The sequence below is a fragment of the Grosmannia clavigera genome (genome assembly GCF_000143105.1).
Source record: "Grosmannia clavigera kw1407 unplaced genomic scaffold GCSC_108, whole genome shotgun sequence".
Lineage (NCBI taxonomy): Eukaryota > Fungi > Ascomycota > Sordariomycetes > Ophiostomatales > Ophiostomataceae > Leptographium > Leptographium clavigerum.
Window position 1 is genome coordinate 1,125,028 of NW_014040837.1, and position 25,613 is coordinate 1,150,640.

Sequence of the window (25,613 nt, forward strand, 5' to 3'; positions counted from 1 at the left end):
GAGCCAAGAGGACAGTGCAGAAAAAGAAAGAGAAAAAGAAAAAGAAACAGACAGATCTCTTTCTCTGGCCAGACAAGCCCTGGAGCAGCAACAAAAACGCGTGATGCTAGCGAGGAGCTTGTCTGTACAAGTCCGTTAGTTTGACCCTCTTCCCCCACTCATATCTTTTCCTACATAGTAGCATCGTCTAGTAGACGAGTACGTGTAAAGAAGCTATCTTACCAACTGCTATGCCCGTAGGTCGTATGTACGAGTATGTACGTGTAGCTTAAAGATAGCAGCACTCCCCTCTTCCTCAGCTAACAACACCCCCCCACCTTGACCCCTCAGGCTTCATTTCACTCCCCTCCATTTGACCCAATCGGCTCAGATACTCTGTCAACGGTAACCTCTGCGTTGTTGGGGTGCAGCATGCAAGCGACATCGCACAAGCTGCTGCACGTACCACCATTTCGCACGTATACTCGCGGTATATTTCTGGAGGGCTGTCGTGTCTAGGGGCAACCCATTGGCTCGGTGGGGTTTCTCTGTGCGCCCAATCTCATGATCTTTTGAGGCTTTTCGCTGCAAAAGGCTCGCCCACACAAAAGCGCCAAAAAAAACTCTCCCGGAGGTGAAGGGCGGCGATACGACTACGAGTACATAGTACGACCACCTGGCCCGCAAAATCCCCTGTGCAGTCTTACGATTTAGCCTCCTTATGAGCTATGCCTACCTAGGCTCCGGCCCTTGCGCCTAGAACCCCCCTGCAAGCTGTTGATCCGCCATCCAGAATGAGCTGACGGCCCTGAATGCCATGTTCGGTGGTCTGCAAAACCGCAAAACAGCTCGTGTCTCCCACTTTTCACCGAATTTCCCTCATCTACGCCGATCATGCAATTCCGAACTTTTCCCAGCATCTCTTGATCGGAGGCGATTCGGTCCGTCTACCATATCGTAGCTGTCATGCGAGGTCGCGCTCCAAGCGCTGGGACTTCCGCTAAGGCAACAGGCTAATCGCCACAAGAAATGTCCGCTTCGCCGGGCCTCCGACCTTTGGCCGATAGCACACGGAGTATTATCGCTTCTTGCGAGTGCGATACAAGCAGCCTCCACTCTTTTGGGTCAATTCGAAGCGAGGCGAGAGAGAGAGCAAAATATTGCAGCTGCAAATATACAGAGAGGACTACAGGAATACGACGTCGATCCCCCTCCCTTTCGTCCACTAAGACCTGCCGTCGCATCCTGCCGTTTTTCCTCTTTCCCTGCAGCTACGTCACTCCCAGTACTCCGTATTTCGAGCTTCCCCTCATTTCAAACTGCATTCATTTGCTCAGCTGACGCTTATGTAAGCGGGACCAGGCCAATCCCGTAGCCCAAACACAAACCGAAGGAGCACAGACAGACAAAATCGACCATCGCAACGCAGATAGCTTCCCCAGTTCTTCAATTCCCCAGCCCAAGCTCCACTACTGTCAATCCTAACTCGTTCGGACAACCGGCAACGTCCATTTCAAAACGAGCAATATGAACGGGGTACGTAGTACGCAAAGACAGCACTGACGTTCAATTTTTATATACCCCGTCGAATCTCCCAAGGCTCTCTCCAGGTACCATCTTCTCCCACGCTCTCGACTAAGATCTCCACATCACCCCCTCTCCCCCACGCTTGTCTCTTCCGTTCCCCCATTGTATCTGCTCCCCTTAGTCCTGAGTCCCCTCCGTTCTCCCTCTCTGCGCAGAGGCACCCCCGTTCTCCCTTGCACCGGTCATTCGGTAGTTGACGTTAGTATGTAGGCGCAAATCCCCCATCCCCCACAGTCCGCATTGTCCGTTGTTGGGGCCCCCGCACAACTCCATAATCCCGCCGGAGGACACGTTTGTTTTTCTTAAGAGCCGCCGGGACCGCCCAGCAGTGCGAATCTCCGAACAATACCGGGTCCGTATTCTTGGTACTGCGATTGTTCGTCAGAATTGATAGCAACAACACAACAGAAAAAACACATATGCTTACCTCTGCCTTGGTGTGGCAGTAGGACCGGAACTCGGGCGTCTGTCCCAGCAGACTGCCACCGAACCAAGGACCATGCCGCTGGCGCTTGTGCGTAATCACCTGCACTTCGAGTCCGCCGCTCTTGGCACCGCGGCTGCGCTGCTCACTCGCTCGGATGCGCGCGTCCACCAACTGCTTGATGTCGCGCTGCAGCCGCCGACCAAAGTCCTTGTACAGCGTGCTGCCGCCCGAGAGCACAATGTTCTTGTACAGGCCACGCCGCACGTCAATGGGCGACGACTGGATCACGCTGTCGACCACTACCGGCAGCGGCGTCAGGAAGTCCGAGCTGTAAATCTCCGGGTTGAAAAAGATCTCCGGCGCCAGGAACCGCTCGTACCCAACGTCCACCGTCACCTGCCGCCGCCCTGACTGCACGGCGTTGTACTTGGCAAACCGCGACGAGTCCCGGTCATAGCGCGCAAACTCCTTGACAATATCTGGGCACACGTAGCAGAACTCCTCCTTGATCTCCTGCGCCGTCTTGAGCGACGAGTCTGGCTCGCCCCGGTCGCGTAGCAGCGACTGCACAAAGTACGTAATGTCGCGCCCCGCAATCGGAATCGATTTGATCGACGAACCGATCACGTAGCCCTCCGCCACTGGAATCACGTGCGTCACACCGTCGCCCGAGTCGATAACCGTGCCCGTCAGCGAGCGGTCCTGCACCTTGGACGACGTCCACGATGCCGCCAGTGCTAGCACCGCCTGCACCGCAATGTACAGACCCGCGCAGTTGAAGGATTCGAAGAAGATCTCGGCCGTGTTTTCGCGGTTCTCGGGCGGATTCAGAGGCTGCGACCTGTTAGCCACGCGTCTGCCAATGCCAGCAACAATCGAGACCCAAGACTTACAGGCTCCGTCAGTAGGAAGTAGTGGTCCTCTGGCTCAACCCGGAGGTACTTGAAGATCGAGTTCGACCAAAACCGTTCCATGTGATCCTGCCTCGTGTTAGCTTCGTGCGTTGTATCGCCGCGCCCATTAGGCTTCCTCAAGTATGCTCACCCAATTTTCTATCTGTCCGTGGCGGATGGGATAGTGCAGTCCGTATCCTAAGAGGAGCGTCGTTAGCTGCCAGTTCTCACCGCATCCAACCCGCCATCTCATCTGTACGCCCTGTGGTCGAGTTCGATCTTACCCGGACCAGACGTTGCTGCTATAGCTTCATCGCCGATAAAGTAGTCGAGATCTTCGGTTCCTCTCTTCGATGACATGTGGCCGGACGGGCCAGCGCCACCGGTCAGGAAGGATGGCTTGCTTCCAACTGCCGGCCGGCCACCGCCGGCACCGCCGCCGCCACCCCCAGTTGCCTTGGTTGCAATTGCTGTCGGGAATACGAAGGAAGGAGAGTCGTTTCCAGCAAATCCTATATGATACGAGTCGGACCGTTAGTAATGCCCACGTGTCTAGGCACCAGTGATAGGACGTTAAACATACCCAGCTTCGAGAAACCCGTGCCGCTGAGCGTGAGGAGAAAAAAATGTTAGCAATCGGCTCCAGAACAGTCCTGCTTGATGAAATCCTCGCGCTGTAGCTGTCTCTGGATGGCCCTGCCGACAGGGAGCAATACGGAACGGACGGTCTCGGCAAAGGAGGCTGGCTGGTAGAAAGGGGTCCCAGGATACGGGTATCGCTTACTTGTCCATGACAACGGCCGGAGTCTGGTTCGCCATATTCGCTGTAAGTTGCAAGCTGCCTTATGCAGCTCCTTCGTCGTATGTGTTGTGAAACAGCTCGCCAGCAACGAGTAGGTGAGGTGTCTAGTAACTGGCGGGGAATTCGGAGGGGCCTCTCAACTGACGATGCAATTCGGGTCACGTGTCATCATGTGCTCCTTACGGAGTACCGCCCCGATATACGATATGCAATAAACCGGGTACTAGTCGCACCGGTCTGTACGGACCACTCCGTCCGCATCTCACAACGACTCTCGCGGCGGCATCAGATGAGTTGTTGCAAAGGCATTGGAAGAGTGAGCAAAGTAGAAGTACAATTTTGGTCGACGAAGTCACAAAGAGCCCGAGTGCGTGTGTCATGTGGACAAGACCCCGGACTTACTGCTGGTTTTCGCTCTTAAATCTATGACTAGAGGAAGCAACGATGAGGATCGAGGCTGAAATCGTCACTGCACAAAGGGTTGGAAATTGGTCATTCTTCCTAGGTGATTTACGTTCCTCTGTCTTATATAAAGTTTGTCCCTTCCCTTCATGGCAGCAGTAATCTAGACACCCAAACGGGCTACACATCTTGCTTCGCCATTCCCCACACTTTTTGTTTCTTCTACCTCGTGTCTTTTGCACCCCTTCTGGACTCTTAATTGCTTCATTCTCCTGCATCTTTTTATGGTCTTTATCTACACTCTACCGACAAGCTGACCCGTCCCTTATTTTATTACGCCTGAGAAGCAGCGCTATCTTGCGCAACATATTTCTACGACTACGCAAACTTTCCTATTCACCATATTACCCTCTTCTCTCTGTTACGTACATAATTAGGATTGTCATACGCGAACGGCGAGCCTGCGGCTTTGTGTCCTTGCTTAGTACAATTGAGCTACCCCGTCCCTACTGCTTCGTCACTTTTCTGTCACTTTTCATTACAACTTAGCCGCCCGACACATCCGAAGGCAGAACGACCTGGTGACGGAGCACGGCAGGATATAGCAGTAGCTCAGAGCCCTGGGCACATATCCTTTCATGAGTCAACCAACTGAAACGGCGCAGAAAAATGATAGCGCTGGGCCAAGTCCGCCTCCAAGGGCGATTCCCACGACCGCGGAAGCGAACCTTGCTCACAGTGACCCGCTGTCAAGTCCCTTCCCTAGTGTCAGCTCAAGCCCGGAGACTGTTTCCTCACCACCAGAGGTGTCAAATCCTACCGGTGACGATTCGGCCATGTACACGGATACAAAGGACAGCTTGGAAACGGACCAGTCCGTGGCGACACCCACCAGACCTCCGCATGATTCTCAGAACTGCATTCCTGCCAGGGATGGCCTGACTGAGCGTCTGTTTCGTTCTAAAGCAAGAGCTCCTGTGGCTACGATTTTCATCCATGCGGGGGCCGGCTTTCACAGTACAGCAAACGAGCATGTGCACTTGGAGGCATGCAGCGAGTGAGCACTTTTTTCAAAAACAAATCTTCCACTTTTCATGCATCTCCGTATACCTATCTTGGTCTTCACAGAACTGACGGTTTTAGAGCTGCCCGACTTGCAATGAAATTTCTCAAGGCCGGCGGTACTGCTGTAGATGCCGTGGAGGTTGCCATCAAGAGCCTCGAAGACAGGGAAATTACCAATGCTGGCTACGGAAGCAACCTGACCATAGATGGAGTTGTGGAGGGTGACGCTACCATTGTCGACCATCTCGGTCGCAGTGGTGCCTGCGGAGCAGTTCCGAGTGAGTTGCCTGTCCAGCGCCAAGGACGACTGTCCAGAACTGACATGAGGCTGCACATGCAGTGATCAAAAATCCCATTTCGCTCGCCCGGCTCATCCTTGACCAGACCAATATTCCTCTGTCATTGCGCCGCATCCCGCCCAACATTCTGGTCAGTGCGGGTGCACGGCGGTTTGCCGAGGAGCACGGAATGCGCACAGTGCCAAACGAGAAGCTCGTATCGGAAGGGGCGCGGGCTCGCTTCGATCGGTGGCGGCACGAATTATATCGAGCCGAAGCAGCGACTTCTAGCACCCATCGAACAGCAATTGCCGATTCTACACGCCAAGGAAAGAGAACTCTGGCGGTGGCTAGCACACCTGAACTACAAGCAAGGCCGGGCCAAACAACATCTAGTCAGCAACGGGAGCAAGAACAGCCGAGATCGGGACAGCTACTCGGTTCTAAAGGTGTTGACCCGGCAAAGATGCAAGATCCGACTTCTGTATTAAACATTGGCAACACGACTGGTCAGGCATCTACGCTTGGATTATCAACAACAGTACAACAGTCTGTCTCTGACCATTTTGAAGAGGCTTCCGGCGGTGCTACCGGTCCAGACAGGCAGCGACACACATCTACGGCTGACAGTGTGACATGGCCATCTCAGACGACGGCACCGCCTCCGAAACGACTTCGAATGGATAGGAACGAGCACACAATACGGAAGCGTGGCAGTAAAAGCAGTGTCGATGGTCATAGCGAAGCTCTGCCTCCAAATATACGACTTTCCACCGAACAGGTCCATGAATCCGCCGAGTTCAAGGACGACAATTCAGACATCATCTCCGACACGGTGGGGGCCATAGCCGTCGACTTTCAGGGCAACATTGCTGCGGGCTCGTCATCTGGCGGCATCGGGATGAAACACAGTGGTCGAATGGGGCCAGCTGCTTTGGTGGGGATCGGCACGGCCGTTCTGCCGGCTAACCCCAAGGACAAGATGGGAACGTCAGTGGCCGCGGTGACCAGCGGGACGGGCGAGCACATGGCTACAACGATGGCGTCGCATACCTGCGCAGAGCGGCTCTACTACAACATGCGAGTAGATGCAGGGGGCTCTCCCGTGGCCGAGTACGACGACGACACACTGATGAAGACGTTTGTGTCGGAGGCTTTCATGGACCATCCGGGAGTGAAGAACCAGGTCTCGGGAGGTGCGATAGGGGTGATGGCGGTGAAGAAGACATGCAAGGGCGTGTACTTCTATTTTGCACACAATACCGACTCGTTTGCCCTTGCATCACTGTCGTCAAACGAAAAGGACCCTCTGGTGGTGATGTCGCGGCTGGGGTCTCGAGAAAGTGTTGCACGGGGCGGCCGCAAGATCAAGAACAATTGAGTTTCGGTCAAAGGGTCTACAGCGTTCAGTATTCGATTGTATTTATTGTCTTATAGCAGATAGACGGACAGGCGAAGTAGCAAGCCTGTCCTGTTCCCCACCTAGAACCTAAAACAGCTTGAACGACGAGGCGGATGCAGTGCTACAAGATGTGGTGCAAAGACACGGACGAAGCGAAAAGTATGTAAAGCCTTTTATTTCTAAGCCATTGAACCCAGCCCAACGCCGTTTAGCAGACCAATTTCTCAGCGTGATCGTTTCCAATTTGCAGCAGCAGCAAGCCAAAAATGACTAGATAAATCCGGAATGAACAATACCCATGATATATGCCAGTATCTATAGATTCCAATGTTATGCTGCCGGCGTACCGGCAGTGCTGCCGGTGTCCTCACGTCCTCCAGGGCCGAGCCTCCGCTTTTTCTTCTTCTTGGGCCGGGGCACAACGGCCGGGTGGGCGCCGTAGTTACCGAGACGGAGCAGCGAGCCGCAGGTGAGGCACTCAACGGTAGGGAGGTCTGTGGCAGTGACAGAAGAAGAATCGGAACGGGGGGGGACCTCGCAGAAAATGCTGAGGCAGACACTGCAGACGAAGCCGGTGTCGACGACGCGGCGATGGCAGAAGCAGGCGGCGCGGAAGTCGACGGCGTCAGCACTGGGGGCGACGAGATGCTGGGCGACATCGTGGGAGGAGGCAGCGTTGAAGGCGAGCATGAGGTAGGCGAGAAGGCCGTGTTTTTGGTCGGCGCCGACACGGACAAAAGTGCCGCGAGTGATGTAGGCGGCCTGCTGCAGAAAAGTGGCGGCGCCGCGAAGGGCGAGGACGTCGATGGCGACGCCGGCATGGGCAGCAGCAAAGACGGCGTTCATGGTGGCGATGTACTGAGCGGGTGATGAGTCGGAGACGGAGATGACGAGGATGCGGGCGTGCAGGCCGACGTCGTCGACGGGGTCCGTTTTTCCGGAGCGGCTGTCGGCAAGTCCGGCGGAGGTGCCGGTCTTTTTGGCGTTGCCGCTGGTGGCGCTGCCGGCGAGAACACCACCGGGTCGCGGCCGTGAGCGTTTTCCACCGGAGCCGCCGTCGTTCGCAGCAGCAGCAGCGGCCGGGATCGTCAGGGCGGTCTTATTGATGTGGGCGAGGGCGAGAGTGAGGGCGCCCGAGAGCAGGGTGGTGGTCTCGTCGAGGTCGGCGGCGGCGGTGCTGCTGACGAGGTCGTGGACGGACTGGAGCAGAGTAGTCTCAATCTCGCGGAACTGTGGGAACTTGTTGGCCGAGCGGCCAGACTGGTCGGCCGGATCGGGATGCGAAGGACGATGCGGATGAGAGGCTGGGGCGTCGGCCATGTCGACGTCGAGGCCGTCAGATGGCGGCTTTTTCGGGAGAAGGCTGGAACCTGCCGGCGTTGGGTACAGCCAGACGGCACGGTTGCAGTGCGAGGCTACCACAGCCACCCGGTTGGTGCTGCTCAGGGCCAGATGGGAGTTGACAAAGACGAGGATGTTGGCGACGGCCTTGCTGAGCGGCAAGACGGCAGCAAGGGCGGCCCAGGCACGTGGGTTCGTGTCCAGCACAATGGTCAGCAGCGAGGGCGTCTCCTCGGAGGCGGTGACCTCGTAGTGGGCCGAGGCATCGACGGCATCCATGGTGATGAGTTGAGGAAGAGGAGGAGGATGAAGATGAGGCTGAGGCTGAGTGATGTGCTGTGTTTGTCAACTGTGGAATGGCTTTCCAAGACGGCGCGGGGACACACGCGTGTGTCCCCTATCGATCCAGTCTTGTCCTCGGGGTGGACGTTGCCGTAGAGGAGGTGAGGGAGCGGCAGTTGGCGACAGTACTGTAAACGCGGAGCTTCATCATGTCCAAAGACAGAACAGCGTCTTTGGTTTGGCAGAGAAGCTATTACGGAGTAAGGAGTGGGTCTATATGCAGGGCTTATCGATAAGACACGTGACCACCCCACCAGCAACTCGGTGGCGGTGTTTTTTGGCTGACGGCGAGACAGTGACGAGAAAAGGACAAGTCTTAGGGAGGTGGCGGTTGTGAGAGACAACTTTATCTGTTTTCCTAGCGAAACTTCTGGGCCGGTGAATTCTCTGGAACAACGAAGCGACGGTGGGATTCTCGCAGCAGCAGTCGGACGACCCCTGTTGTACTTCTTATCTACGGCTATCGAGATTGAGAGATGGCAGCGGTATCGAACGCGAACGCGGGGACGGGGACGGGGCCTCCGGATGCGGGACTGTCGCGCGACGACCAGACGCTGCTGCTCTTTGCGGGGTTGATGGAGGGTGGCAAGGAGGAGGACGAAACGGTGGCAGAGTTGGACCGGCTGAGCAAGCTGCTGGGCGACGACGTGGCAGCGACGGGACAGGGCGAACGGTCGATCTGCCAGCTGATTGACAGCGACTGCGTCGACACGCTGCTGGGGTACCTGGACATGCGGCAGCCAGAGGTGGTGCGGGGCCACGGGACGCTGGCGACGTCGGCGTACCTGCGGGCGGCCGGCGACGAGGGTGCGAAGAAGCTGTCGGCCTTTTTCTACGACCGGGTGCGCCGGGGTACATACGACGACTACATTGTGGCGTTCTGCGTGGCGGCGGCGCTGTTCCCGATCGTGCCGGAGCTGACGGCGGAGATGTTTCTGAGCGAGGGCTTCCTGCCGAGCCTGGGGCCGCTGATGCGGCGGAAGTGGAAGAGTCGCAAGGTCGAGACGGCCTGTCTGGAGCTGCTTAACGTGGCATGCATGAACGGGGCGTGTCGAGAGGCGGTGCAAAAGTACTGCGGCGATTGGCTGGAGGAGATTGTGGACCAGGACCCGGACGACGTGGTCAAGGCCATGTTTGCGGCGAACCCGGATCTGGGGTCAGGATCGGTGTCGATGCGGCGACATTCGCGACAGGTGCAGAACCTGGCGGCGGTGATTCTAGCGAAGATCAAGGTGAGTGGGAGGAGTAGTAGGAGAGAGAAAGAGAGGGGAGTCTATGAAGAGAAGGAGAAAGGGGATTTGAGACGACGATCTGACTGACTTTAGTGCTAAGGCGACGATGCCGCTGCAGAAGACGGGAAAGCAAGCGGGCGAGCGGGTGCAGCTGGCCAGCACGACGTTGGAAGAGCTGAGCAAGATGTTTGCGAAGCTGCTGGTGGAGGGAGGAGAGGAAAAGAGGAGCGAGGACGAGGCCCAGAAAGACGGGACGACGACGACGGCCACATCGACGACGACATCCTCGGTAGAAGGACTCGCGTACGCGTCTCTGCAGCCACGAGTCAAAGAGGATCTGGCCGGCAACGCAGCCGTGCTGCGGCGACTCATACAGACGCTGCAGACGGCACCGGCACGATCACCGCTGACGTATGGCGGCCTTAGCATCCTGGCCAACCTGACGCGATACCGGCCTACGCAGACGGAAGAGCAGCGACGCATGGGCCAGCTCAAGGCGTACGCCGATGCAGCCGGCAAGGGCGGCAAGCTGGCGGCCGAGCAGCGTGATCAACTGGACGACGACGAGCATGTGGCCCAACGCTGCCAGCAGGTCTTTGCGGCGGGCGTGATGCCGGTGCTGGTCAGCCACAGCCGTCGGGGCTCACCGGCATCGCTGGGACTGATTGTGGGCATCGTGCACGCACTTTCGGTCACAGCACGACTGCGAGGACAGCTGGCACAGCAGGGAGCCGTTCGGCTGTTGATGGATGTGTGGGAGGGGGAGGAGACCTCAAGAGGGACAGGAGCCACTCCGACTACAACTCCGACTACCACCCAACGAACTGCCGCTCAGGCTCTCGCACGCATCCTCATCTCGACGAATCCGGCCCTCGTGTTTGGCGGCACGCGCGGATCGACGCCGATGGCTGCGGCGATCCGACCGCTGGCATCGCTGCTGCGGCGACCGGACGACGACGACAACGCCGGCCCGACCGACTTGCTGCCGACCTTTGAGGCCCTGATGGCGCTGACCAACCTGGCCTCGACCGAGGACGATGATGTGCGACGGGCCATCATCCGGACAGCCTGGGCCGACGTCGACGAGCAGCTGCTGGCGCGCAATCCGCTGGTCGCCCGCGCCGCCGCCGAGCTGGTCTGCAACATCGTGCAGGGCGTCGATGGGATTGCCCTGTACGCCGTCGAAAAGGAAAACGGAGATCCAGCTTTGGTGATTGCTGCCCGCAATCGCCTCAACGTCCTGCTCGCTCTCGCCGACGCCGAAGATGCGGCCACGCGCTGCGCTGCCGGCGGCGCTCTCGCCGGCCTCACCGCCTACCCTGCCGTCGTGCGCGGCGTTCTCGCCCGTCCTGCCGGCGTTGACCGTCTGCTCGGCCTCTGTGCCGCCACCGAGACCGAGGACCTCCGTCATCGTGGCGCCGTTGCCGTCTACAACGTGGCCGCTGCTGACGGCGACACTGGCCGGGCTGCCCGCGTCGCCCTGCGCGCTGCCAATGCTGTCACCATCCTCACGGACTGCGCCAAGGCCAGCCGACGGCCCGAGGTCATCGAGGCCGTCGTGTTCGCTCTCAAGGCGGTGGTGGATGGAAATGAAGGGAACTAGCACGTGATGGACAGAGCGAATGGAATTAGACGATTACTAAGCAGTGAACCATATTCTAGAAGATTGTCTCCCGTTGTTGCCGTTGTTACTAAGCAATCACGAACACCGATTCAGCACGGCAATGCCCTCGACATGGGCGGTCTGCGGAAAGAAGTCGAAGCCGCGAAGGCTCTCGATGGCGTAGCGGGTGCCATGAGCGACGACGTCGTCTTGGCCGGGACGGGGTAGGCCCTCGCCGGCGAAGCCGTCGACGCGGCCGCGAACGAGCATGCCGACATCACGGGCCTGGGTGTGGACGTTGCAGCTGACGTAGACGATGCGGGCGGGAGCGTAGGCGAGCAGCTGGCGAAGGAAGGGAGCATCGCAGCCCTTGCGGGGTGGATCGAGCACGACGACGGTCTCGTCGGGCGGAGAGGAGGCGACGGCGGCGTCGCCACCCGAGACGGAAGCGAACAGCTGGGCCGCATCAGCCGCGATGAACCGACAGCGATCGGGCGGCAGCTGGTTGAGGGCCGCGTTGGCCCGCGCATAGGCGATGGACTGCTCTGCAATGTCGATGCCGATGCTGCCGCCCGCCAGCGTCGATGCCAGCGTGATGGTGAAGAGACCGGAGCCGGAATAGGCGTCCACGAGAAAGCGGATCGGCTTCTGGGCTGCATCGTCCGACGCTGGCCGCAGCACGTTGGCCCGCACATAGGCTGTCAGCACCGGCAGGATCGAGTTGTTGTTCTGGAAAAAACTGCCGGCCGGGTTGGTGAAGAGGTAGTCGTCGACATACTCCGTGCTGGTCGCGTTGTTGTCCGTGATGCACGTCTTGATGTCCGTGTGCCCGTCGGCCTCGACCCGGACCGCCAGCGGGTCCTCTTCCACAGCCTCGCCCTCTTCTTTGTCTCCTCTCGGCACCCGCCGCGTACTCTCCCGCAGCAGAATGGTCGCCCCCCGCGTATACGACCCAAAGTCCCGCGCAACACGTGACCGCTCCCGTGTCATGCCCGCAGCCACCGCCGCCGTCCCGATCGGACAGTGCTCAATGTCGAGCGTCGTGCGTGGGCCGCCGCCCTTTTGCATGAAGCCAATGTCGGGCACGGCCGGCAGCGTGTGGCCAGCACGGTTCTTGTGCCGGAATCCCGGCGGACCGTCAAAGTGCGGCGTCAGCTTCGTCCGGTAGCCGTACTGCAGCGGGCTGGCCACGGTGTCCAACACGGCCGGCACTGATGCTGCTGGCAGCCGCGAGAAGTGCCGGTATGCCCGCTCGACCACCCGCCGCTTGATCCGCAGCTGCTCGTCGTAGTCCAGCATCTGGTACTGGCACCCCGAACACCGCCCAAAGTACCGGCACCGCACCCGCGCTCCGTCATCGCGCAGCTCTGCCGACGGCCGCACCACGGCCAGAAAGTCCGCCACCGAGTAGGCCACCTCGTCTGCGCTCCGTGCTGCCGGCAGGTGGCGGTACACCCGCGCCCGCACCACGTCGCCCGGCACCGCAAACGATACCACGTAGATGCGCCGTCTCTTGGGCTTAGTGCTGCTGCTGCGCTCCTTCTCACTGTCCCGCCGCCATACGGCCAGTCCATCGCCCGTCGATGACAGATCCACCACGTCCAGCTCAATCTCGGTCCCCTTTTCGGGCAGGTCCTCCTCCTCGTCCACAAACTGGGATGCTTCTGTCTCCGCCTCCGTCTCCGCCCCCGTCTCCGCCACCACGCCTCTGCCGCTCTCCTGCAGCTTCAGAGTCGCCAGCAGCGACTGCACGTCCGCCAGCAACACCTCCTCAGCAGACCCGTCCGTCACCTTTTTGGGCTTGCGGCCCTTGATCTTCTTCTTCGATGTCCGCTGTTGCTTCGCCTGCCGCCCCGCCACTGGGCTACTCGCCGAGTGCGGCCGCTTCCCCAGACTCTGCGTGTCCTGCACAGCCGGCGTCTCTGTCGTCGTCGCCGGCGTACCCGTCATCTCAGCCATCTTGCCAAACTTTCTGTTCCAGCCCTGCCAACCAACAGTAGGACGGCGTCGAGCTGCCGCAAGATGCCCTTCGCACAGAATCAGGCTCGAACTACACCTTGACGCTGCTGCTGCTGAATAGATCGCGCTCCTGAGAATGGCCGTAGGTCGCATGAATGCTGAAAACTCACTTCGCCAGACTCTCTGCCTTCTGCAGAAAGAACGTCCTCGACTTTGACTTTTTTCCCCTTATCTGACTATCTTAGTCTCCTGCACAATATCCCTCTGATGATTGGTTAGAATAGCCCCACAAGACCTTAGCTAGCTTGACCAATCACACGGCCTCGGTCTCTGACTTACAAGCCCTTGGAAGTCGTCTTATCGGCGCCCACTGCCGCCATCATCTCGTATCGCTTCTCTCCGTCTTTCGCGATCCCTCCTTCACGTCTTGGTCGAAGCGTGACTGCGTTCGTTTCGGTCTGTTTGTTTCCTTGTCAAAGGTTGTAGGTGCAAGCGTTCTGTGAATAGTCGTCTGTTTTGCCATGATGCGTGAGTAGCCTTATCGCTCTGCTCTCCTTTGTCCACAAGGATACGTGTTGCTCACTCTTTCCGCCAGGTCTCCTATCTGTCCCCCGGGCCTGGCTTGTCCCGCTGCTGGCTCTCGAGGCACAGCTCGCTTTGGCACTGCCGGCACTGCAGCAGCAGCAGCCCCTGCAGAGTGACGATGGTGTCAGTTCCAATGGCGCTGTGGCCTGCGAGAGCTCCATCTGCTCCAAGATTGGCATCGACCTGATGCGAAGGGGGGTGCGTCCTCTTGCTTTTCGCTTTCCTTATACGCTTTTCACTCGCCTTTCTGACACCACCAGGGCAACGCTGCCGACGCCATGGTCGGCACCACCCTCTGCGTCGGCGTCATCGGCATGTATCACTCTGGCATTGGCGGTGGCGGTTTCATGCTTGTCCGCAGTCCTGCCGGCGAGTACGAGGTCGTCGACTTCCGCGAAACTGCGCCCGCTGCTGCCCACAAGCACATGTACGACGGCAACAACGAGGGCGCCCTGTTTGGTGGCTTGGCCGTCGCCATCCCGGGCGAGTTGCGCGGCCTTGAGTACTTGCACCAGAAATACGGTGTGCGTCTGTTCTTTCCCTTTCCTTTCCTCTCCTCTCCTCTGCTGACACCTACAGTCGCTTCCGTGGGAGGTTGTCGTCACGCCGGCCGTCCACGTCGCCCGCGACGGTTTTCCCGTGTCCGAAGACCTGGTCAAGTTCATGACCTACAATCCCGATACCGTCCGGCTCCTGGTCGAGGATCCCGTCTGGGCCCAGGACTTTGCCCCCAACGGCACGCTGCTGCAGCTGGGCGACACCATCACCCGCGCACGCTATGCTGAGTAAACACTCTTGTCTCTGTGTTGCTGCCAGAGCGAATGCTGACCTTGGCAGTACTCTAGAGCAGGTAGCGAAGCACGGGGCGGATGTGTTCTACAGCGGGCCGATTGGTACGTGTGTGTCTGTGTCTGTGTAGCCGTCTGTCTTCTCTTGCTGACAGGCCAGCCGAATCGATGGTCGAGGCCATCCAGGCGAGCAACGGGACGGCCACGCTGGCCGACTTTGCCGGCTATGCGGCCATTGTGCGGGCGGCCGTGCAGGGCCAGTACCGAGGCCGCCGGCTGTTTGCGACGGGTGCGCCGTCGTCGGGCGCCGTGACGCTGTCGGTCCTGCAGACGCTGGACGAGTATCCGCGGCCGGACGCGACTGACGCGGCCGATGCTGATGCCGACACCAACGTGACGACGCACCGGTTCGACGAGGCCCTGCGCTTTGGCTACGGCGCGCGCACGCATCTGGGCGACCCAGCCTACGTCGCCGGCGCAGCTGCCTACGAGGCTGCCATGCTCACGGCAGCACACGCAGCCACGACGCGCCGGCAGATCCGTGACGACCGCACGCTGCCCGTCGCGGCTTACAACCCGGCCGGTTCGTTTGCTTCGCCAAGTCACGGGACTAGTCACGTGTCCACGGCGGATCGCAGCGGTCTCGCCGTCAGCAGCACCACCACGATCAACACCATCTTCGGATCCCGCCTCATGGACGCGGCCTCGGGCGTGATCCTGAACAACGAGATGTGCGACTTCTCCATCCCGGGCGCCCGCGACGCCTTTGGCTACCCGCCCAGCCCCGGCAACTACGCCCGTCCCGGCAAGCGACCGCTCAGCTCAACTACCCCCCTCATGGCCGAAGAGTGGGATCCGACCTCTGGCTCCTGGCGCCTCGCCCTCGTCACCGGCGCCGCGGGCGGTAGCCGCATCATCTCTGCTACCGCCCAGGTCGTCTGGCACGTCCTCGAACACGGCCTCGGCATCGCTGCCGCCCTCGCTATGCCCCGCCTCCACGATCAGCTCGCGCCCAACCAGGTCGTCTTCGAGGCCGCCTACGATAACCGCACCGTCACCGCCCTCGCTGCCCGTGGCCACCATGTCGCCTGGACTGCCGAATATGCCAGCGCCGCCCAGGGAATCCAGATCTTGCCGGGCGGCCGCTTCGACGCTGCCGGCGAGCCGCGCCAGAAGAACAGCGGTGGCGAGGTGTTTTAGAGAGAGCGTGTGTTCTGTGTTCTATGTTCTTAGCGCCTTGGACTTGTAGAAATGGTTCGATTGACCTGCTCTCGAAATCTGGGTATCCATGACGTCTATGAAAGAAAACGAGCAGGCGGAATAGAAAATGCCCCGAATGCACCGATATGCAGAAATAGGATACTAATCGCTTCCCTAGCGCTTCCTGATTTCCTCAAGCTTTTCTGATGCCTCACTCCCTCGTCAGCGCCACCAGTCGCTCCATCTGGGCCACCCAGCGCCGTGCAAACTCCTCCTCTGTGAACCGCTTGGCCGACTGGCGTGCACGCTCGCGCCAGGCCAGCGGCTCCGGCAGTGAGAGCGCCTGCGCGTAGGCGTCTGCAAACTCGTCCGCCGTTGTGGCGTGGAAGCCCGTCGGCAACCCGTCAATGGGCGTGACAATGTCCAGTTTGGGACCGCCGCTGTTGTGCACAACGGCCACGAGGCCAGCTGCCTGGTACTCGACCACGCCGATGCCAAAGTGCTCGTTCCACATGCCGTTGACGCCGACGGAAGCGCGACGCAGCCAACGGAGGATCTCGGGCCACGGCGCGTCCAGGTGGAACTCGACTGCGTCGCGGATCTGCAGCTCATTGGCCAGCAGCCGCAGCTGGTACACCCGCTTGGAGTCGTGGTCATCGCGCACGCTGCCGACGAGCACGAGCTTCGGCTTGTCTGTCGTTGTCGATGTCGGATTCTCCTCCTCCCACTTGCGCAGAAACTTGGCAAACGCCTTGAGGATGAGCGAGTGGTTCTTCTCCGGCCGGAATTGCGCAATGTACAGCAGCACCTTCTCACGGCCCGCCTCGCTCGCTGCCGACACGTCGACCTCCTGCTCCAGCTCGCTGACAGCCACCGGCGGATACACTACTGCAATGTCCTTGCCGCCTGTTGCCACGTCTCGTCGCCGTGCCCGCCGCAGCGGCCCCCACAGCTTCTGGATGTGCGCCTGGGTCCAAGTCGAGTTGGTCATGACCACGTCGATCGACGCGCCCACCGATGCGTACAGCCATGCAAATGCCTGCCAGTAGAGCCGCTTGGCAATCCCGCGTGCCCCCACGCCCTGGCCGGCGTTGACACCCTGGCCGCCCACCGCCGATGTCGGGTTGAGCGACTCCAGCATGTCGGTCGAGATGGTCGGGTAGTGCACGTACGCACCTGTCGGCACGCTGCCAAAGAGGAACTTGGAGAAGCCGAGCGCGAACGCGTAGCCCATCGTGTCGACAAACACGTCCGGCACCAGGAGCGAGAAGGCGTCCCAGGCGAGGATGATCGACCCGAACGACTGTCCGGCCAGCGTGAAGTGCGGCCACGTCGATGCCAGCACCCAGCGTCGTGTGTTGAGGTAGAGGAACGTCACCGTCGGCGGGTGGATGTGAATGTTGAAGCGGTCCTGCGCAGAAGTTGTCAGCCATTGTCAGCCATTGTCAGCTACTGTCGGCCTGTTGCCACATGCTGCCACCTTGCACTCTCTCTTACCTGCACCCGTCGGAGGATGGCGTCCTTGGGGGCGTCGTGATCGCCCGTGTAGACCACGCACTTGGCCTTGGGCCAGCGCTGCTGTGTCGCCCGGATCGCTGCCCACAAGACTCTCTCACCACCTCCACCAGCATTGCAGAATGGATGGAAGAAGCCGACGATTCCGTCCCATTGCTGCTCGCCCTTGTCGTCGCTCGCTGCCGAGTCCGCCGGCGATGCTTCAACGTTCTCCCAGTCCGACTCGCTGCTGCCACCGTCCGTCTTCTTGTTCGCCTTGGTCTTCTTTTCATCTTGGAAAATCAGCTCTTCCGCTGCCATCACTCGGAGCAGCCGCTGCCGCCGGCCATCCGACTTCTGTCGCACGTACCACCCCACCGTCGACCCGGTGAGGCGCCATAGCCGCGGCACGAGCAGGATGGCCGCAAGCAGCGCTGTGACAAAGGCTGTGCCGACATGGGCGGCGCTATACCCGTCGCCAGAGCAGCCGGACGTGCTGCACTGTCCGTCCATTGGGCTTGGGGGGGAGAATGGTGTGTGGCGTCAGTAAGGCCCGGTGTCGGCATGCATGTATATATGGAAAACGAAGGAAAAGGGCCAAAAGGGCCTTGTCTCTATGAAGGGGGCCCGGCAGTCGGTTATATCTGTGGTTGGAAGCCTTGATGATCGTGGGATGCTTCCATCATCAAAGTGGGAACGCGTTGATGACACGAGGCACCTTTCGATTCAGCTGGGTTTAGCGGCTCGTTAGAACGCTGTGGGGTTGCGCCTTCCCTTTGCGGCCATACTGCCACCCTTCCGGCTCTATCACGTGGCGAGATAGCATCCATTCCTCCTTTCTCGCCTCTCCTTTCTCCTCTATGCACTTCTGTTTCCCCCCACCTCTCGGCCGACTGAGCTATAATTATACACATGTGTCGTGACACCGACTGTGCGTCTGCTCCTACCGAGCGATGGGCTGCTTTTCCGTATTTGGCTGCCTGACACCTGCAGGCTCTCGGCCTCTTCTCCCACACCTGGGCTGTTCTCAATATGCTGTCGAACCAATCAATACATGGCCTGATCCACACCACCGCCCAAGCCGGCCGCATCGTTCTACGAGTGCTCGTGCCAAGTCGTATGTGGTCGCAGTGACGGCCCAGCTGGACGAGCCCCATCCTGCACCTGCTCCATCATAACGTCCATCGTCATGGCACGCAGGGTGTCCAAGCCACGCGCCGGCCGTTCTCGCCTTCATCTGTCCAGAGCCTGTCACGATGAAGCAGTACTCGCCTCAAGCGTGTCGCTGACTACACGGCCAATCCATCTCGAGACCGAGTCGCTGTACGGCCGCCGGGACCAGCCGGTGTCGACGGAAGGACGTCCGGGTAAATACCACCGTACCACGTCCTTTGTCAAACACACATACGTCTGCATGCTAACATGCATCCCGGCCCAGTATCAAGGCGAAGCGAGCGACTGCAGGCACGACGTCAGCCTCTGGTAGAAACCTCCGACTCTCGCAGCGCTACGGCGGCACCACGCTTCACCGCCAGGTCTCCCCTGCATGGCGTGTCTTCTCTGGCCCTGCCAGTGCGCGTCAGTCTGACGGAGAACAACCTGAGACGATTCGATGCCATGACCCGGCCCAGAAGGCCGCCAGGGGACGAATGGCACCCTGCTTCTGCCATGGCAGCACCGCCTGTCAGGGACGACGCAAGAACAGCCGGGTCGAGGCAGTCCGACCCTGCGACCCCATCGACAAGCAGGTTTGGACACCAGGCCAAGAACAACGGCGTGTTGGACCGCGTCCACTCCCAGCCGCCTGCCAACCTGGACAGCCTGCGCGAGCAGCTCAACAGGACCCGACAGACAGCGTCGCCGACCGTGTCGCAGTATGAGGCCTACGTCTACGCCGTCGAGACCGCACCCAACGAGGCCACCATCGTGCACGAGACCACACGCCTGCTCAAGGAGTACGATGACCGTGGCTACCGCAAGGTGTTTAGCCAGGCCTTCACGGCCTTTCCCGGCGATGTCGGCTTCAACGATGGCATGCCGGCCCCGCAGCCCGACATGGTAGAGGGCCTCCAGCTGGACGAGTTCCACCCGTTTCCTGCCAGAGACGTGCTCGGCGGCGCGGCCGTCCTCTTCCGCGATCGGCCCTACTCCATCACGCTGCCGCACTTGGCTGCCGAATGGAAGGGTCCCGGCAAGGACATGCTGCAGGCGAGGACTCAGAGCGCCTACAACGGCGCCGCCCTCGTCTACGGCCGGAACCAGGCCCTCGCCTTTCTGCGGGCCCGCGATCCTGCAGGCCAGGCGACCGTCTGCACCTTCAGCACTGACGGTACCAACATCAACTTCAACGCCCACTTTGCCGCCCCGCGCTCGGGCAGGCCGCTGTCGGGCGGCCAGACGACCGAGTACCACCAATATCCCATCGTCTCCACCAACCTGACCAACTCGTTTAGCGAGTTCAAGCGTGGCCGGCGACAGCTTCGAAACCTGCAGGACGGTGCTCGCAAGGCGTCGTACGCATTGCGGGATCGCCTCCGACAGCATGGAGTGGCAAGTGCTGAGTCGGGCGACGGGTTTGAGACAGAGCCTGTGGCCACCTCTTCGACGTCTAAATACGGCAGGGGACGGAGACGGGGCCGTTCGGTGGCAGATGGGAGATCACAACGCACGTCAGATCGCTCGACCAGAAGGGGACGGTCAAGACGGAAACACCAATAGAAGAGAGATAACGCAGGACAATACAATGCTGTCGGCAAGACTTTCTATATGGCCTACAAGAAATGCTATCCACATCTGCAACGCTACATATGTAAGCTCGTTCAGGCTGTGGCATTCTGGCTACCAATTTGTCGCCGCCATGTGATGTCTCCTCAATGTCGTCATCCGCAATGTTCTGATTGCCGAACGAGACGGTAAGCCCACCTATTTCTGTGGATCTCAACGCCCTTTATTGTTTTGAAACGTGACCTAATAAGAGGAGGGCGGTCCACGAGTTTAAGACGCATACTCAGTCTTCAAAAAGTGCACCTCGCCTGACAGCTCAACGAAGTCTCCACTAGCGACGCGTACGAGGATGTGGACTTTTCTTCATTCGGGCCAGAAATGCAGCAACGCTGCATCCGAGGCGTGCTCGCGCATCTCGGTTACTTCTTCTACACATTCGAGCAGTGGAGCAAGGTTTATCGAAAATGCGTTTTACTTTTTTTTGCAAGCTCGTCTGTTACAATTTCTTGTTTTCAGATAGGGAACGAACTATCCAATCAGAAGCATTCAAAGACGACAAGGAGGACAGGTTGACTTGAGTCGTCTTGCTGCGTCTCCCTTTACGACAAAGCATTTGTTAAGCTCCTTCTGTTTTTTATATGCAAACCGCTAAAGCACTAAAGTTTCGTCGCATATAATTCAGGCTTGAAGGTGACTATTCAGACCGAAACAGAATAGTCATTTGAAGTAGTACAACGGAATAGAGGAATACAGATACAAGGCTTTTGTACTCCGTATATATAACTGTACTCCGTACGCTGTACCATTTTATAATTAAGGTTGTCACCTGGTACCCGCACATGGGATCTGAGGTTGTAACTTGCATGGCGTTGCGCGAGAGCGAAGTTGTAGCTGTGGACGCGCTGCTCGCGGACTGTGGGAGCTTGTCAGGTTGGAATGTAGGGACCGGCGTTGTTAATGTAGGCGAGCAGAGCGTCGATCTAGTAGACAGCCGTGGTGTTGTAGAGGAGGGGGAAGATGCTGCTAGCAGCAGCGGGATGGGTGGCTGAGAGATGTCTTTAGAGAGTAGTGGGTGTCGGGATTAAAGACGCCAGCGTCGTAGAAACGAGCGGAAAGCATTAGCTCGAGATGGCCATGCGAGCGGGTAGATGTCCTCGTAGAGAGGGGGACTACTTTAGGGTTGGCTATCTAGAGCCAGGGTTGCAGCGAGCTGTAGATCTTTTGGAAGCAACTGGCTTAGCTTGTCTAATCTGGAGATAGAGAAGCGGAGTAGTTATTGGGCGTGTAGAGCGTTAGTAGCCATAGTTAGTAGAGCACGCGGAAAAACCGGCGTGTAAATAGAAAAGAGAGGCAGGTTAAAAGATAAAGTAAGGAGAAAAGGGAACGGGGTAAGAGAAAAGAGAGGTTTGTAAAGGCGGAAAATAGCGAGAAAAAGAGAGTGGAAGCAGAAAAGCCAGCGATCGGAAGAAGAAAAAGAGAGTGAGAAGGAGTAAGAAAAGAGAGTAAGCAGAATGCCTGCTCAAGGAAAGGGAAATGAAATTAAAAGAAAAACGATTAACGAGGAGTTGCTACCAAGTTGTTACCTGGTACCCGCACATGGGATCTGAGGTTGTAGCTTGCATGATGATGCTAACTACTGTCTGCTCCTGTGAGGGCAGATGAGGGGCATGCCAGGTCATGTAACAAAAGTAGTTTAAGCTAGCCAGCTATAAGCGGGAGGACCGTCGGGAGGATATTCGAAGAGACGTTGGGAGCGTTGTCTCCAACTTCGAGGACAAAATGGACTGACAGCTCCTTGCGAAGGTCTGCATCGCATCGACGATACAGTTCGTCTCCTCTGGCCACGTATTCGGGTAGACTCTCTCCTACTTTACGACGGAAAATTGTGACTTGCTCCACCTCTTGGTGTTGTCCCTCTTAAAGTCGGAGTCCGAACTTTGCTCTGAACCAGGCCACTATCGTGCTCCATTTACAATTAGCAGCCGACAGGCCTAGGTATGTACCACTCCTCCTTTGCTGTCTCCTTAAGCCCGACACGGAAACAAACCTTGCATGTTTGCTCTTTTGCTTTGTTTGTTTGGATCGCATATATGCGGACGATGTACGGAGTAGTTGTTGATATCTTCTAGATTTCTTTAGGGCCTTCTCCTTAACTCTTAATGGAGGGGGTGGAGGAGGGGTCGTCATACCCTTCCTCCCTGTAATGACTAATCCCTCCCTCCTACCTTCCTTTTTACAAGCCCAACTGGAATATTTCAGCCCCTCTCCTCTTTCAACTACACGCATTAGCAAGCCTGCGATTTCCAAGCATTCTGCAAAGACTTCAAGAATCGCAATGGAGAGAAGCGTAGATAAGCAACAGGACTCTCAGTTGCTACGCCATTCTGGGCTGGTGATGGTTCCGGGCACAATATCAAAACCGATGACTGACGAGGAGCGACGAGCAGCATTCTCACATGCCAAAGCAACATCGATTGGGAGCTCAGCAGTAGGAAGGATGCTCTGATTTTTCGCAAGCATTTCGAAATTGGGGGGGAATTGCCTCGCGGTGACTGTGATATATGTCGACCATGGAAACGAACGCTGGGGAACACATGGCCAAATCATAGCTCTTCCTTACCAAGTATACAGAGTTGTACTCCGTAGGTCACGACGTTATATCATTGTCTCCGCTTTTTTGGCATAAATCAAATATGTCTACTCCGTAGGACTCTACAATCCATATTAAACAATAGGCCTAGGCTAGTTTAACTTCAAGAGGACATGTCGAAGCATACGCCTAAACGCGCGCGGAGAAGGCAGCGGCGCTAACTGCATCGCAACTACGTCGAGTCACTTGTAATATCTCACTTTCGAGCGTCAAGACATCCGCTAAGTTAGCAAAGTTGGGTTACGTGCATTGTTTTCCCGATAGATGTATAGCGACAAAAGGATACGGAGTACCAAAGTAGCGAATACCCCTTTTTACTTCCTAGATTAAGTAGAGTTTATAATTTTAGTATTTTTGCGGGCGCACGATGAAGTTTCTTACTGAGTCTGTACAGAGTATGTACCTTCCTACTTGCCTTCCTACTGACCTTTCCAAGTGTAACCTGCAATTCTTGCACAGAGTACGTGCTTATAACCTTACTGCTAGTAATATTGAAAGGCGGATATGCCTCACACTTGGTTAAATACTTGTACTAGCGGCCATACAGATAACATAACATAAAAAACGCCTTATTAGACGCCTTGAATGCCTAATCGCACACTCCACCGTGTCTTGAAGAAAGAAAGGAAGAAATATGCAAGCTTGATACATCGTGTTGGTGTTCCAACAGTTTCCCTACAGTACTACAATATATCTAATTTTATTTGATCGTTTTAACGTCAAAGCAAAACAGAAGGCAGATTATGCCAATCAACATTAATCGCTCAAGTGGCATGTTCTTCACGCCTCCCAAGGGGCATGCGACGTACAGCGTGCGGTATTCTATAGACAGTCCCTCTTGCCTCCCACGTAAAAGGCACCCTCTAACTACCCAGCCATAAGTTCGGAGTGAAGAGGGGGTCGTTGCCGTTCGGGTCTGCAGCCTCACTCCTCCGGGTAAGTAATCACTCAGCTGGAAATGTTGATTCGTTGTGTGCCGTGCCTAGCTTCCTAGTATATTCCTCTCTTAGGTGCCTGATCCCAAAGTCGCAGTCCAAACGTAGCGATACCTTCGCGGGACAGGGCTAACAGGCTGGCCAGCGTACGAGCCTTCGAGTCTTGAAAAACGAGACGATCGTCGTCGTAGTTAGCCGCCGGTAGGTTTGCAACGAGACCTTTATAATACTATTATAAAAACACTGTGTGAACAGGCGGGATTTAAGCTGACAGAACAATAAGCGTGGCAGAACTTTTCGGTGAACGCTTCAAAGCACAGTATAAAGTACTTGAACTCTATAATTAGAGAAGATATCGTTTTGTGTTGAAATGCTGTGGTGTAACAATCTGTAAGGCTTGTGACGCTGTGCTCTCAAGCGAACAGTGTTATGCAAGGAAAGTGGACGAGTATTGCGAACCTCTATTCTAATGAAGTGTGAGTTGCGAATGCGGGATGAAAGTGGACCGAGCAGCAAGCATGGTATCAGAGAACACGGCGGGGTATCAAAGCGGTTTGCAAATTTGCGAATCTGAGGCTCAAAAGTTCCCAATTGTTTATCGCCAAATATGTCCGAGGTTTATTATAAAGATACCCGATCCGAATACGTACCTGTGTTATACTCGAATCATTCGATGGCTTAGATAAGCACGCAGTTACTTGAACAATAGTGCTTTCATTAAGTCTGCGATCTTGACATATCCTGTCCAATTATCCGGCGGCCGCTTTTTCTATCGCGTTTGCCAGTCTGATGCTGAAATCCCATCCTTTATCTTCCTCCATACACTATCATCTTGCCGCTTATCAAAGTATCTACCCCTTTCTCAAAAGCCATACTTCGTCTCTATCTGACAATATTTCATGTGCTTGATACAGCCCCTTTCTCTCCGGCAGCGGCCCTACCAAAAAGGGTTGTCATATTAATCATCTCTTTGAATTGCCGATACAACGTCTTTGTCCAACGTCCCCCGCATAGCAATGGTTCCGAGGTCCGTCCCCCCCTTTCAGCCCACTGACCGTCTCTCGTACAATGCCCGCTGTACGCCCACCGTGATGTATTGCCGTTGTTGTCTGCTAAACGCCGAATCTAGCCTACCGGAAGATCGTAGTCTCGATGACAACATCTCGGCCACCGACGACGAAAAAACCCTTGTCAGTGCACCAATCAGTGAAAATGGCACTGCTCTCACCTCCAATCCTGCATCCGCCCACGTGCCTGTCGAGCACATTCCTCTTAGCGACACTGGGTCTTCGCACTCCCCCACAAGCGAGGAGCGAAGCCTCATGAATAGTTCACAGAGATCGATATCTGCGGCTGCTCGCCTCGCCATAGTAGATTTATTGGCCGAAGACGGGGAGAACGACCGCGCCCTCCGAGAAGAACGTCTTCAGCTGTCACGGTCGGAGGAAGCACCATGGAGCCCATGGGTTCTATCTACACCAGAGGACCGTTTTCGACGTATTCAAGTGGTGCTTAAAAATAATGCCTTGCCTGTCAGGCACGATGTACCCGAGCCGGCGGCCGAGCATAGGCAAGAAACGCTGCAATCTATTTCGTCATGTGCGACTGTCGAAATTATTGGTCTCACAAATGGCTAAAGCCTATCGCCTATGAGCCTGAGCAGAACGAAAGTAGCAATGAAGCGATTCGAGCATGATGCTGCTTGGCCAGGTTTGAATGTTTGGGCTCCTGGTGCGAGCACCGACACATTCTGGCATCTGCCCAACAGCCACAACGGCACCCCAAGGCAACAAATGGTGCAGGACAGCATGAAACATGACGAAGTGGCGCCCAGGAAAGGTGACAGGATGGCCGCGCGACTGTTCCGGTGAACCGTTGCATTGATTGGTGATGTCAGATAGGGGCAATGGTGCAGTAAATGATGG

General features: G+C 57.2%; 10 protein-coding genes across 10 annotated transcripts; 6 read left to right on the forward strand and 4 right to left on the reverse strand.

The window, feature by feature from the left end:
* Positions 1-1,868: 1,868 nt before the first annotated feature.
* On the reverse strand, positions 1,869-3,705 carry CMQ_6912 (arp2 3 complex subunit; the record flags this gene model as incomplete). The annotated part of the gene is made up of 7 exons (XM_014320598.1): positions 1,869-1,934; positions 1,994-2,827; positions 2,887-2,973; positions 3,038-3,084; positions 3,171-3,398; positions 3,470-3,492; positions 3,671-3,705. 7 exons carry the CDS (start codon positions 3,703-3,705, stop codon positions 1,869-1,871), a joined length of 1,320 nt encoding a protein of 439 aa, XP_014176073.1.
* A 1,544-nt stretch (positions 3,706-5,249) lies between these two features.
* Positions 5,250-6,814, forward strand: CMQ_6847 (asparaginase family protein; the record flags this gene model as incomplete). The annotated part of the gene is made up of 3 exons (XM_014320533.1): positions 5,250-5,433; positions 5,496-5,650; positions 6,215-6,814. The coding sequence occupies 3 exons, from the start codon at positions 5,250-5,252 to the stop codon at positions 6,812-6,814; spliced, it is 939 nt and encodes a 312-aa protein (XP_014176008.1).
* Positions 6,815-7,165: 351 nt separating this feature from the next.
* Positions 7,166-8,455, reverse strand: CMQ_6932 (transcription factor tfiih subunit; the record flags this gene model as incomplete). The annotated part of the gene is made up of 1 exon (XM_014320618.1): positions 7,166-8,455. One exon carries the CDS (start codon positions 8,453-8,455, stop codon positions 7,166-7,168), a length of 1,290 nt encoding a protein of 429 aa, XP_014176093.1.
* A 539-nt stretch (positions 8,456-8,994) lies between these two features.
* Positions 8,995-11,353, forward strand: CMQ_6876 (actin cytoskeleton organization protein; the record flags this gene model as incomplete). The annotated part of the gene is made up of 2 exons (XM_014320562.1): positions 8,995-9,750; positions 9,851-11,353. The coding sequence occupies 2 exons, from the start codon at positions 8,995-8,997 to the stop codon at positions 11,351-11,353; spliced, it is 2,259 nt and encodes a 752-aa protein (XP_014176037.1).
* A 96-nt stretch (positions 11,354-11,449) lies between these two features.
* On the reverse strand, positions 11,450-13,465 carry CMQ_6539 (tRNA methyltransferase; the record flags this gene model as incomplete). The annotated part of the gene is made up of 1 exon (XM_014320225.1): positions 11,450-13,465. One exon carries the CDS (start codon positions 13,463-13,465, stop codon positions 11,450-11,452), a length of 2,016 nt encoding a protein of 671 aa, XP_014175700.1.
* A 368-nt stretch (positions 13,466-13,833) lies between these two features.
* CMQ_6983 (gamma-glutamyltranspeptidase) lies at positions 13,834-15,885 on the forward strand (the record flags this gene model as incomplete). The annotated part of the gene is made up of 6 exons (XM_014320669.1): positions 13,834-13,840; positions 13,908-14,095; positions 14,158-14,421; positions 14,477-14,682; positions 14,735-14,790; positions 14,846-15,885. The coding sequence occupies 6 exons, from the start codon at positions 13,834-13,836 to the stop codon at positions 15,883-15,885; spliced, it is 1,761 nt and encodes a 586-aa protein (XP_014176144.1).
* A 211-nt stretch (positions 15,886-16,096) lies between these two features.
* Positions 16,097-17,892, reverse strand: CMQ_6593 (alpha-mannosyltransferase; the record flags this gene model as incomplete). Its single annotated transcript, XM_014320279.1, has 2 exons — positions 16,097-17,296; positions 17,383-17,892. The coding sequence occupies 2 exons, from the start codon at positions 17,890-17,892 to the stop codon at positions 16,097-16,099; spliced, it is 1,710 nt and encodes a 569-aa protein (XP_014175754.1).
* A 676-nt stretch (positions 17,893-18,568) lies between these two features.
* On the forward strand, positions 18,569-20,097 carry CMQ_6709 (uncharacterized protein; the record flags this gene model as incomplete). The annotated part of the gene is made up of 2 exons (XM_014320395.1): positions 18,569-18,746; positions 18,818-20,097. 2 exons carry the CDS (start codon positions 18,569-18,571, stop codon positions 20,095-20,097), a joined length of 1,458 nt encoding a protein of 485 aa, XP_014175870.1.
* Positions 20,098-24,704: 4,607 nt separating this feature from the next.
* CMQ_6772 (uncharacterized protein) lies at positions 24,705-25,325 on the forward strand (the record flags this gene model as incomplete). Its single annotated transcript, XM_014320458.1, has 2 exons — positions 24,705-24,715; positions 24,818-25,325. 2 exons carry the CDS (start codon positions 24,705-24,707, stop codon positions 25,323-25,325), a joined length of 519 nt encoding a protein of 172 aa, XP_014175933.1.
* A 39-nt stretch (positions 25,326-25,364) lies between these two features.
* On the forward strand, positions 25,365-25,559 carry CMQ_6533 (uncharacterized protein; the record flags this gene model as incomplete). Its single annotated transcript, XM_014320219.1, has 1 exon — positions 25,365-25,559. The coding sequence occupies one exon, from the start codon at positions 25,365-25,367 to the stop codon at positions 25,557-25,559; it is 195 nt and encodes a 64-aa protein (XP_014175694.1).
* Positions 25,560-25,613: the final 54 nt, after the last annotated feature.